This window comes from Solanum pennellii, chromosome 1 (assembly GCF_001406875.1).
Source record: "Solanum pennellii chromosome 1, SPENNV200".
Classification (NCBI taxonomy): Eukaryota; Viridiplantae; Streptophyta; class Magnoliopsida; order Solanales; family Solanaceae; genus Solanum; species Solanum pennellii.
The window spans coordinates 2,779,433-2,792,937 of record NC_028637.1 but is presented as its reverse complement, the minus strand read 5'-3'; the positions used below and the strand labels follow the sequence as shown (position 1 = coordinate 2,792,937).

The 13,505-nt window shown below is 33.5% G+C and overlaps 1 protein-coding gene and 2 pseudogenes across 1 annotated transcript; 2 read left to right on the top strand and 1 right to left on the bottom strand.

Moving 5' to 3' along the window:
* The first annotated feature begins 2,375 nt into the window (after nt 1-2,375).
* Nucleotides 2,376-4,544, top strand: LOC107016546 (receptor-like protein Cf-9 homolog). Its single transcript, XM_027914039.1, has 3 exons — nt 2,376-2,383; nt 2,448-4,304; nt 4,410-4,544. The coding sequence occupies exons 1-2, from the start codon at nt 2,376-2,378 to the stop codon at nt 4,099-4,101; spliced, it is 1,662 nt and encodes a 553-aa protein (XP_027769840.1). The 3' UTR covers nt 4,102-4,304; nt 4,410-4,544.
* Nucleotides 4,514-12,733, bottom strand: LOC107016537 (annotated as a pseudogene).
* LOC107015568 lies at nt 7,274-10,204 on the top strand (annotated as a pseudogene).
* Nucleotides 12,734-13,505: the final 772 nt, after the last annotated feature.

Below are 13,505 nucleotides of genomic sequence, written 5' to 3'. Positions count from 1 at the left end.
TTTTTTATTAGAATTCGAGCTAGTAAGGGAAAAAATATTAAGTGAATAACTCAGCGTCCAAGAGGAATATAAACACAACGAAAAGATATCTATTTACTTTCTAATTTTATTTAATTTAGATTCACTTATTAAGTCTCGTACTATGTAGGACTCAAATTATGTGATAGTGAGTTTGATCTTATTCAAATCTCATTTTCTAATTTAATCTATTTTCTTGATTCTGAATTTACGTGCCATTTTTTGTTACTCAGTTTTTATCCAACTCAATTTTATTCAAAGAAAAAAAAATATTCTTTCTTGATTCAATGTAACGATCCATTTGATCGTTTTCTGTACTTCAGATTTTTACTCGGTAAAATACTTTTCGATATATTCTAAATTTGTGTTTTTAGACTATTCATAATTATAATTATGAAATTACTGGGGTTAGGGGTGGACATTCGGTATTTCGGTTCGGTTTCGGGTTTTTTTTTGGTTTTTTCAGTTTTCGGTTTTTGTAAATTGTGTACCGAATACCGAACCGACTTATTTCGGTTCGGTTTTTATTATTTCGGTTCGGTTTTGTTATTTCGGTTTTTTTAATGGGCCTACTTAGTTGGGCTTTTAAAAATTTACAAATTCTTTTGTTTGATTTTCAGCTTAATGGGCTAAAAATAGTTATATCAAATAGTCTTTTACTTTTTAATTTTTTATTTTAAATTATAATATTTATTATTTAATATTAATAATTAATATAATATAAATATATATTATAATATAATATATTTCGGTAAACCAAAATACCGAATTACATAAAATCACATACTGAAAACCGAATCGAAATACCGAAAAATACAAAAACATATACCGAATACCGAATCGAAAATCGAAAAAATGAAACCGAAATACCAAAAAAATTCGGTTCGGTACGGTGTTTCGAGTTTTTGGTGTTTATGCCCAGCCGTAACTGGAGTTAGTTTTAATAATGAATTTAGTTGGTGATTAAAAAGATAACATTAAAACAAAATAGTAAGTCACTTTTATCACTTTAATAATTAGTCTTTAAATAATTAGGATAATGAATAATCTGTAGAAGGAAATTTGAAGGACGACTTCTAGTGAGATTATTTTCTTCTATTCTTCAAGTAGTTAACTATTGTTAAATTTTCAATGTATTGGATTTAGAATATAAATTTTGGTGGGTTAAAATGTAATGTAATTGTCTGACGTAATTATTGTAATAATAATAATAATAATGATAATAATAATAATAATAATAATATGGATTGAGGTTTGCAATTGGGTAGTGCTGCTTGAAACGAACTATTGAAATTAATATTTTAAAGATTAAGTTATAATTTATTGTATTTTATTACTCATTACATGTAATTTTAATCAGTCTAAAAAATTCATAAAAAAAATCACACATTACACACGTGAAATGCACGTGTTCTGAAATTAGTATTATAAAAATTACGATATAATTGTATTTTATTACTCATTACAAGCATGCTTTCACCGCATTTAAACCATTATAACAAATCCAAAACATAACTGGAACCACTAAGACTCCAACCACCATTCACCAACCAAAATTTATTACAGAAAATTCAAACTTTTATGTAAGAACTAATCAAACTTGTATTATTTCAATTACTCAAAAGTAAGTGTCCGGTAAGTTCTATATATTATTTTCTAACCGAAGAGATATAGAGTCTGTTTGGATAAGCTTATAACTTTTGACGTTAAGAAATACTTAGAAACTCATTGAACTTAGTTTTATAACTCAAAAGTCACTCAACTAATCTAAATAATTTTTTATTTAAATTTTGTTGAAAAATGAAAATTTTATTTCAAGCTAAATTTTTAAGAAATAATACGATATCCATTTTAAAGAAATTTTTATTATCTATTTATATGCACACATAATTTGTTTTAATTATTATCATAATTATGGTATTCTTCTAATATAATTTTTTTTTTATATTAGACTGTAGATTTAATAGTTATAGATTTTTCTTTGCGTAATTTGTGGTTCATTCATTTTCCACATCCTCCTATGGATGTTATGATAACATTAATTAATTCATTAGTATGTCTTTGACGAAATATTTCACCTTTGAATATGCATTTATGATCCACAACAATAAATTTGACTTAAAAAAATAATTTTTAAGATTATCATTTAAGAAAAATCAGTTTGTTAATGAAAAGGGTAAATTTATTTCATTTATTAGACAACAAGGGTATACATGCACCATGTGTTAGCCGACGGAGGTATATATGCATTACTTTTTGACGAGAGCATATCTGCTCTAAATCGCAACGTTGATGGTTTATTTGTTTCTTTGCTCCAAAAATTTAAAATAAAATTATTTTTTTTTCATTTCCATTTGATGAAAAGGTATGTGCGGGCCACTTTTATAACGGTAGAAATATATATGTGTGAGCCACTTTTGTTATAGTAGAGATATATGTGAGCCACTGTTCAAGCAAATGTTTATTACAGATGTTTTTTCGAAATCACTATCATGGAACAAGAGCATAGATTGCTGCTCATGGGATGGAGTTCATTGTAACGAGATAACGGGACAAGTGACTGAGCTTAACCTCGCTGGAAGAGGACTAAAAGGAAAGTTCCACTCCAACAATAGCCTCTTTCAACTCACCAATCTCAAAAGACTTAATTTGTCTTTTAAAAATTTCTCTGAATCGTACATTTCACCTAGATTTGGTGAGCTTTCTAGTTTGACTCATCTTGATTTGTCGAATTCAAGATTTTCAGGTCTAATTCCAACAGAAATCTCTCGTCTTTCAAAATTACAAGTTCTTAGTATCCAGAGTAGCCTATTAAGTTTCAAACCTAACGGTTTTGAACTGCTCCTTAAGAACTTGACCCAATTAAGAGAGGTTAAATTTTACGATGTGAACATTTCTTCCACCATTCCTCTTAATTTCTCTTCTCATTTAACTACTTTGTTCCTTCAGAACACACAGTTATACGGGGTACTTCCCGAAAGAGTTTTCCACCTTTCCAACTTGGAAACTCTTGATTTATCATTCAATCCCCAGCTCGCTGTTAGGTTTCCCACAAGCAAATGGAATAGCAGTGCATCACTTATGAAGTTAGCTCTCAGTGATGTGAATGCTTTTGGTAGGATACCTGAATCATTTGGTCATCTAACTTCACCGCGTAATTTGAGAATAGCTTCTTGTAATCTCTCAGGTTCCATTCCTAAACCTCTATGGAATCTCACCAATATAGAGGAATTGAACCTTGGTGATAACTATCTTCGAGTCATTAAATTTGACGGGAATAAGCTAGAGGGGAAAGTCATGCAGTCTTTTATCAATTGCAAACATTTGAAAGTTTTTGATTTAGGTAACAATGAATTGAATGACACATTTCCGAAATGGTTAGGAGCCCTACCTGAGTTGCAGATATTAAACTTAAGATCAAATAAGTTCTATGGCCCTATAAAAGATTCTAGGACTTACAACTTATCTGCTCAAATTCGAGTTATAGATCTCTCATCCAATGGATTTAGTGGAGATTTACCAGTGAGCCTTTTTCAGAATTTTGAAGCCATGAAAATAATTGGTGAGAAAAATGGAACTCGCGAGTATGTAGCTGATTATTTTTCTGATTTTTACTCAAATTCCTTTATAGTAATAACAAAAGGACTGGAGCTTGAATTTCCTCGAGTTTTGACTACAAACATAATCATAAATCTCTCTAGCAACAGATTTGAAGGTCATATCCCAAGCATTATTGGAGATCTTATTGGGCTTCGAACTTTGAACTTATCTCATAATCGCTTGGAAGGTCACATACCAGCATCACTGCACCAGTTATCTGTACTTGAATCATTGGATCTCTCATCCAACAAAATCAGCGGAGAAATTCCACAACATCTTGCATCCCTCACATCACTTGAAGTCTTAAATTTATCTCACAATCGTCTTGTTGGATGCATCCCCAAAGGAAAACAATTTGATACGTTCGAGAATAGTTCATACCAAGGGAACGATGGACTACGTGGATTGCCACTCTCAAAAGATTGTGGCGGCGATGAAGGGGTACCAGAAGCAACAACTCCATTTGAGCTAGATGAAGAATAAGAAGAAGAAGATTCACCAATGATCAGTTGGCAGACGGTTCTCATGGGTTACGGTTGTGGACTTGTTATTGGACTGTCCATTATATACATAATGCTGTCAACTCAATATCCAGCATGGTTTTCGAGGATGGATGCAAAATTGGAACACAAAATTCTTACGAGGATGAAAAGGCACAAGAAAAGACATTAGTGTGTAACCTCTAGGTATTCAACTTAATCTCTATCCTTCAGAAGATTACATTTTATATATCCATAAAATTCCATCCTTAAAGCTTTCAACTTTAATACTTCATTTTTTTAAAACTGCAGGATTCAAGTCTACTGCATTGTTGGGATGTGAACAAAAGTTTTTACTTCCATAGTTAGTGTTTGTGTTTGTTACATTTTCTTCTGTTGTGACTCAACAAATTCAATTGCAAGGAAAAACCATAGAATTTCATAGAATGCAAAGGCAATAGAAAGAACATTAAAAATACTAAAACAATTCCAAATTCTCGCGTACTTTGAAATAGAATAACTTGAATAACTACGACAACAATAGAATTGGTGTAGCAGTTGAAGAGTTGGAGAAAAAACCTTGGATACTAACGACGACCAAAATAGCAGAGGTGACTCATGACTTCATCACGATGCAGGCTCATCGACACAGCTAGCCATCATCTTAGTACAAGTCCGCATTCATGTGACATTGCTTCAAACAATTAGAACCCGAAATCGATAAGCTTGGCACACACATAAGCTGATAGAACTGCCACAAAGGAAATCTCATTTTGTTGCAACCCAGAATTCATCATTAATGCTAGGGAAGAAATCATACCATTCGATATGCAAATCTGCTCCATGACATCAAATACCTGTGTTACAGCAAATAGTTAAAAATACAGGCAAGGCCTCGTACTTTAAATAGTTCCCAGTTTCTAGTCCTCTTCAAGGATAATACTAATTCTCAATAGCAGAGCTCAAATCAAATTGATGCAAAATGTTTAAGTACTAGTTATCTGAACAAACTCTAGCTCTTTTTGAAACAAAATACGCAAGGCACAAGTTATGTCTTACAGAGACATAGTTTAATCCTACAAAACTTATGTTATCTAAACTTTTGCCTTGCAAATTAGATACTACACAACTTATGCCAGACAAAGGCAAAAGTTCTCTTACGAAACTAGGTCATAGTTAAGGGTACTTTGACCCACAAACTTCCATTAAATGATAAGCAGGGGTAAAAATTAAAGACCACCGATTGAGGGAAATAATTAAAGACCACCCCAAAATAGGGGCAATCCGTGCAAAAGATTCTGTTACCAGAACTGCAGATCCAAGAGAGGCAGTTTGAACTAAATCCATCTCTGCAGAACAGAGAGATCCTTTGGGACTGAAGTTAATGATTTTACAGACACATTGGGAATCAACATAGCTTCACAATGCTGATGTTACACTAAACCTCCCCCATAACGAATGCATCGAAACTTTGTCAAATTCAGGTTAAACATACTTATAGAGAAGGAAATATACTTGCAGATTATTTAGCCAACATGGCTTTTGACATTACTGGCAGGTTTGAGATTCATAGTTTTTCAGATCTACCAAGTCAAGCTAGGAGGATTCTGAATTTAGACAAACAACAAGTTCCTAATCTACGCATCAAGACATATATCATGCGTGGTGAAGAGGAAGCATTGCTTATATCATGATTTATCAGTCCACATATTTGATTTTTAAGCACATTAGGACAGACTCACGGAGTCACCAAAACAGAAAAAGGGAAGGAGTTATTTCACTAGCAACATACATCAATAGAAGATCGGAAACAACATGCTCAACCACAACCAAAGGATCTGGATTGCACCACCGCAGAAGCATCATGCCAAAATCTGGTCATCTCCTTGGTTTCTGGAAGAAGAAAATCAAGAAGTTAAGAAGTGAACAAAATTACAATATCCGATAGGATGAAATACCGACCCCATGGAGGAATAGGACTTCAGTGACACAACATAAGGTCAGCAGAGACAATGACGGGTAGATCGATGAACAACAATGAATCACACAGAGACAATAACGGGTATCACTTCACTTTATACACATCTTCTTTTTCTTGTCGACTTCTAAAGCGAGACACTGTTCATACACCCAACCAACATAAAAAAATAAACTCAGTATAATGTCATCAGCCAATCATGGATTTATCCAAATAATACTTTTAGTTGTCCCAATTCGTTGTTAAAATTGAATTTTCCACCAAACACAGGATGACATGCTTACATGTGTATCAGAACAAATGCATGTGTAGGGACTTCCATTTGAATCATTCTTGTATTGACTTGAGAATGTGATTTGACTTACAGTGCAATGACTTGAGAAGGATTAAATAGTCTTTACATATTGTGCGACACATTGAATGGTAATGTGTAATTAACAACTCTAAAATTGACTGAAAATAACTTGGTGACCTTCCTGGAATTGATTACTCCAAAGCAACACTTAAAATGTGCATTTTCAAGAAGAGTATAACACATTGACATCTGAATTTACTTTGAAAATTTAAAAATGGCTCCATACTTGGAAGAACTTGAATTAATTATTACCATGGGAACTAAATTAAGACATGGCAAACACCTTCTTTTGCTTAAAAAAGTTGACACTACTTAAATAAAAGGACACTAATTATCAACTCGGGACAGAAAGTAAGACCTTAACATCACAAGAAGTGCTAATCCAAACCAATTAACAAGACCTTAACTTGTGAAAAACATGTACCGTTTCCTCCTAAATGCCTCATATCGATCTTCTTTGTTCATACATCCAACCGACATACATCAAGGTATTCTGTTGCAGTTATCATATACCTGCAGATTTATCTACTTCATCACTTTCAGTATTCTCTACATACAAATTAGTAATATTTTTATTTGTAGTTAAAAGTTGAATTTTCCAGAAAACACAAGGTGAAATGCTTACATGTGTATTCCAGTAAGAAGAAGTTTGAAAAAAAAAAAAAAGAGAAACAATTCCTGTTTTGGTTGTTAAGACAAAATGCATGTGTTATTACAAGTGTTGGGATTTACATTTGAATTGTGTTAGTAAATGTGTGTAGTAAATTTCTTTGCTTAAATATGCTATATATACCTCATCAAAATTGTTGAATATAGACACAGATCAAACATTTCTTGATTTCTTCTCTACCAACTTAATTAGTTTTGAACATTTTACTGCAGAAATGGGCTACGTAAACCTTGTATTTTTTATGATATATCCCTTTCTCTTTCAACTTGTTTTCTCCTCATCCTCACCTCATTTGTGCCCCAAAGATCAAGCTCATGCTCTTCTACAATTCAAGCACATGTTTACTACAAATGCTTATTCGAAATTACTATCATGGAATAAGAGCATAGATTGTTGTTCATGGGATGGAGTTCATTGTGACGAGATGACGGGACAAGTGACTGAGCTTAACCTCGCTCGAAGCGGACTTCAAGGAAAGTTTCACTCCAACAGTAGCCTCTTTAAGCTATCCAATCTCAAACGGCTTAATTTGTCTGAAAATTATTTATTCTGATCGCTTTCACCTAAATTTTGTGAGCTTTCTAGTTTGGCGCATCTTGATTTGTCATATTCAAGTTTTACAGGTTTGATTCCAGCAGAATTCTCTCGTCTTTCTAAATTACAAGTTCTTCGTATTCAGAGTTATTCAGATGCTATTAGATTCAGACCTCGCATTTTTGAACTGATCCTTAAGAACTTGACCCAATTAAGAGAGCTTGACCTTAGCTTTGTGAACATCTCTTCCACCATTCCTCTAAATTTCTCTTCTTATTTATCAACTCTCATTCTTCGAGACACACAATTACGTGGGGTATTGCCCGAAGGAGTTTTCCACATTTCCAACTTGGAATCTCTTGATTTATCATCCAATCTACAGCTCACTGTTAGGTTTCCCACTACCAAATGGAATAGCAGTGCATCACTCATGGAGTTAGTTCTCACAGGTGTGAATGCTACTGGTAGGATACCTGAATCATTTGGTCATCTAACTTCACTGTGTAGATTAGAGTTGTTTTTTTTTAATCTCTCAGGCTCTATTCCAAAACCTCTATGGAATCTCACCAATATAGAGGAATTGAACCTTGGTGATAACCATCTTGAAGGACCAATTTCTGATTTCTATAGATTTAGAAAGCTCACGTGGTTATTACTTGGAAATAACAACTTTGATGGCAAACTTGAGTTCTTATCCTTTACCAGATGGACGCAACTTGTTAATCTAGATTTTTCGTTCAATTCCCTAACAGGCTCAATTCCTTCTAATGTTAGCGGAATACAAAACCTATATTCACTCAGCTTGTCATCAAACCACTTGAATGGGACTATACCTTCCTGGATATTCTCTCTCCCCTCACTTGTATGGTTAGAGTTCAGTGATAACCATTTCAGTGGAAACATTCAGGAGTTCAAGTCTAAAACATTGGCTATTGTTTCTCTAAAACAAAATCAGCTGCAAGGTCCTATTCCAAAGTCACTCCTAAACCAGCGTAATCTATATTCTATTGTCCTTTCGCACAATAATCTCAGTGGAGAGATTACTTCAACCATCTGCAATCTGAAAACACTGATACTGCTAGATTTGGGCAGCAATAATTTGGAGGGAACAATCCCACTATGTTTGGGTGAGATGAGTGGACTTACGATTTTGGATTTAAGCAACAATAGTCTTAGCGGGACAATTAATACTACTTTTAGTATAGGAAACAAACTTGGAGTCATCAAATTTGATGGGAATAAGCTAGAGGGGAAAGTCCCGCAATCTTTGATCAATTGCACGGATTTGGAAGTTCTTGATTTAGGTAACAATGAGTTGAGTGACACATTTCCTAAATGGTTGGGAGCCCTATCTGTTTTGCAGATTTTGAACTTGAGATCAAATAAGTTCTATGGCCCTATAAGGACTGACAACTTGTTTGCTCGAATTCTAGTCATAGATCTCTCATCCAATGGATTTAGTGGAGATTTACCAGTGAGCCTTTTTGAGAATTTTGAAGCTATGAAAATAAATGGTGAGAAAAGTGGAACCTGAGAGTATGTAGAGATGTGGGTTATGTTGATTACTCGAATTCCTTTATAGTAATGACAAAGGGACTGGAGCTTGAACTTCCTCAAGTTTTGACTACAGAGATTATTATCGATCTCTCAAGGAATAGATTTGAAGGTAATATCCCGAGCATTATTGGAGATCTCATTGGGCTTCGTACTTTGAACTTGTCTCACAATCGCTTGGAAGGTCACATACCAGCATCACTGCAGCAGTTATCTGTACTTGAATCATTGGATCTCTCATACAACAAAATCAGCGGAGAAATTCCACAACAGCTTGTATCCTTCAAATCACATGAAGTCTTAAATTTATCTCACAATCATCTTGTTGGATGCATCCCCAAAGGAAAACAATTTGATACGTTTTGAGAATAGTTCATACCAAGGGAACGATGGGTTACGTGGATTTCCACTCTCAAAGGATTGTGGTGGTGATGATGGGGTAGCACAAACGACGAATCCAGTTGAGCTAGATGAAGAAGGAGGAGATTCACCAATGATCAGTTCGCAGGCAGTTCTCATGGGTTACAGTTGTGGACTTGTTATTGGACTGTCCATAATATACATAATGTTGTCAACTCAATATCCAGCATGGTTTTCGAGGATGGATGTAAAATTGGAACACAAAATTCTTACGAGAATGAAGAAACACAAAAAAAAATATTTAACCTCCAGGTATTCAACTTCATATTTTTCATTCAAAAACTTTTTCTTTTATATAGAAACGAATTTTCCATTTCCTTCATCCTTAAATCTTTTGACTTTAATTCTTCCTTTTTTTTTAAATTGCAGGATTCAAGCCTAATATGTTGCAGTGAAGCAAATATAAGCCTTTATCTTTCATAATCAGTGATGTTTGTGTAGTGTTCATATCCTGTTATTAAAGACATGAGTTTTCTTCCTTTGAGACTCATCCATATTTGTTTTCATTTCTTTTCTTTTGAGTAAGAATTAGAATTGACTTTAATTCTTACTATTAGTTGAGAAATAATTGGGGTTACCACAAACTCATAAAATTTGAAGCTATTATCTTTGTATTTTTCTTAATTACATTGTTAGAATAGTTAAAGTCCTTCAAGCTCTTATTGCAGGCACTTGAAGCCCCTTTGATTTCTATTTTTCTCAACTATGTCACATGACATCATAACACAAACAAATCACTTTAAGTTCACAAAAAAATAAAAAACTGTAGTTACTAGTTACAGTGTTCAAATATATACGGACTCATGATCGTCTTTCATCAAAAGATTGAAGAAATATCAGGAAACCATTGACCAAAGTTGCAGTCTGCTATCTTAGCAGTTAAAAAGTTAGAGACAACCACGAAAACCAAAATTAGAATCCTAGAAGAGGTGATACTGGAAGAACTCTTCCCTAAGTCTCGGATGGTAAAGTTATCCAATATGGTGGAAGGTAGACGGTAACAATTGAATTAATCGAGCAGAACACAAGCTGACCTGGATATCACTACTATACAACTACGCCTCAGTACCTAACAATAACTTGCAAAGAGATACATGCAATAGTGTTAAATGCCTAAACTAAGATTAGACATGAACACACAATTGAATGATAGAATTGCTAATGATTAAAACCCGTATGGATTTGACACTTCACTCGGGAAGGAAATAAACAGAACAACTTGCCTATAAACAATGTTTTTCATGATCATCTATTATTCAGATTAATTAACTAGAAAACCGCTCGATATCTTCTTAGGGTAAATAAAAAGATTCAGAAAAATGAAAATAGAAAACAAAAAGAATTACCCCGCCAAGCAGACTTTGGAACCAGGTTTGCTGTGCATTTTCACAAAAAACATGTCCTCCTTGATCAGTCAAGCTATGACATCAACTTTCTTTAAGCAGTGTTTCAGTCTCTGTGCAAAACCAATATGAAGGATCCTTTTAGCTGAGTCGAGATATCATCACCAAGTAAGCTCATCGACAATTTTGCAAATAAAAGCTGCTACAGCTATCAGCTCTACTAAATAAAACTGTGGGCTGGAACCTTCTGTATTCCAGCATCTAACATTGCTTTTCTTAAGGAAACGGCGTGATTCCACCTCTCTGCGCCAGCATAAATGCTTGAGAATGCACATATCACCCTGAATGATTCGGTTGGGACTTAAGCAATAGTTGAGCTACTTCATTTCCCTCTCAATAGCTCCATGAAGTCTACAAGCACCCACAAAGCACCCAAGATAGTAGCATCAGCTTCAAAAGGCATCTTCTTTATGAAGTCGTACGCTTCCTGCAGTAGCCCGACTCTCCCTGATAGATAAACCACACAACCATAATGTTCCATTCTAGCTACAAATCCAAATTCACGTGACATTGCTTCAAACAATTGAAAACCGAAATCGACAAGCCTGACACACACAAGCTGATAGAACTGCCACTTTGCAGCCCCTTTGATCTCATCTTCGCATACATGTTAATGCTTGCTTCTCCCTACCATTCAAAGCTAAGGAAGAAACCATACCATTCCAAGCTCAAACCTACTAACTAACCATCACATCAAATACCTTCAAAGCATATACTAAACAACCCATCTTCCCATAAAACGCGATTAATCTACCTGCCTCATTCCTTACCATGTACTTGCCTCCCTAGATATAACGCCACGCCGACATCCAAACACGTGCAGGAAGTAAGAACACTAACAAAAGCAGCCTCATTTGACTTCAATAAACCACACTTCATATCCTCATGTACCTTCATTTTCTCAAAAGAACTTAACAGCAACCTCAGAGCACCTGTTCTTCATGTACCCATAAATCATACTAACATCACAATAAGCATGCAATAAAACATCAAGAACCCCAAAACCCATATCCCCATTTTCCCAACAAGCATCAAACATCACATTTATACTAGATAATACACGGTTCAGTAATTTCATCAAACACCTTGTATGCACTCCCTTGTCAACAATTCAATAGCCTGATACAAAAAGCATACTTTCCAATCTATATGTCCCCAATAATTAATTTCTATAAAGAGCCTAATTCTTATATACTGTCATGATAGCCTCATATTGATAAAAATTACCAAAGAACAATTTTTTTTATTGAAAATCAAGAAAGATGTGGTTCATGGTTTCGAAAAATTAAAATTCATTTCATGGATTAGTTTTGTGTATTACTAATGTTATAGTATATCTTTTCGAATAATATATAACTTGCATTAGTTTATACACTAAATTTAATATTAATGTGTGTGTAATTTACATGTAGGGGATCGTTTGGTACGTGTATAAGAATATTATTGAATAATATATATAATAATGTTTATATTAATTATGCTTGTATTAATTCTGCTGAGATATCTCAGTAGTGCTATTAGCAAATTGAATTTTTACACAAATCTTTGCACCATATTCCTATTGTATTCTAAGTTACAAAAGTCTCATAATTTTTGGTGAAATTTGAATACATCTCAAAACGTCATGGTACATCGCATCTCGATTTTGGATACATCGTTCAATCTCTTGATATACCGCGTTTCAATTTTAGATACGTAACTCAACGTCCCAATACATCGCATCTCGATTTTGGATACATTACTCAACATTCTGATACATCGTGTAAGTCCTGATACATTGAGTAAAGTGATGTATTCGATCAATACATCGTGTAAAGTGATGTATCTGATCGATACATCACATAAACTAATGTATCCGATAATAGAAAAGAGCAAGGATTTTCGTAATTATTTTTAAATGATAAATTTTAGAAATCACATAGTTTTAATATGAAATTGCAATTTATCCTTCTTTATTTTGTAATAAATTAATTCCTTAAAAAGTAACAAAAATCGGATACATTAATATGTCACCCGGATACATTAAAAAGTATCTCGAATACATTATAATATTAATCGGATACATAATATGTAGCTCGAATACATTAAAAACTAGCTCAAATACATTATAAAAAATAAACAAATGCATAATATGTAGCTCGAATACATTAAATATTGGCTCGGATACATTAAAGAAATAAGGAATTTTAGAGATTTTTAGAATAAAAAGGGATATTAGAAATAAGGGAAACATAAGACATGTGTTTCATTAATTTTTCCTTTTTTTAAATGATATAGTTTTTATCACAACTTTCACTTATAGTAAATACAAAATTCATATTTGTATGTTATAGCAATGTTTGCAGAATTATGTTCCATAGCAAACATATATGTATAATTCACTATATATATACACACTTGAATTAAATTGTATAAAACCAATTGTATAAAACGAGAAAGAGAGAAATTATATACAATTTGAATTTATATAAAACGAGAAAGAAAGAAAGGCAAA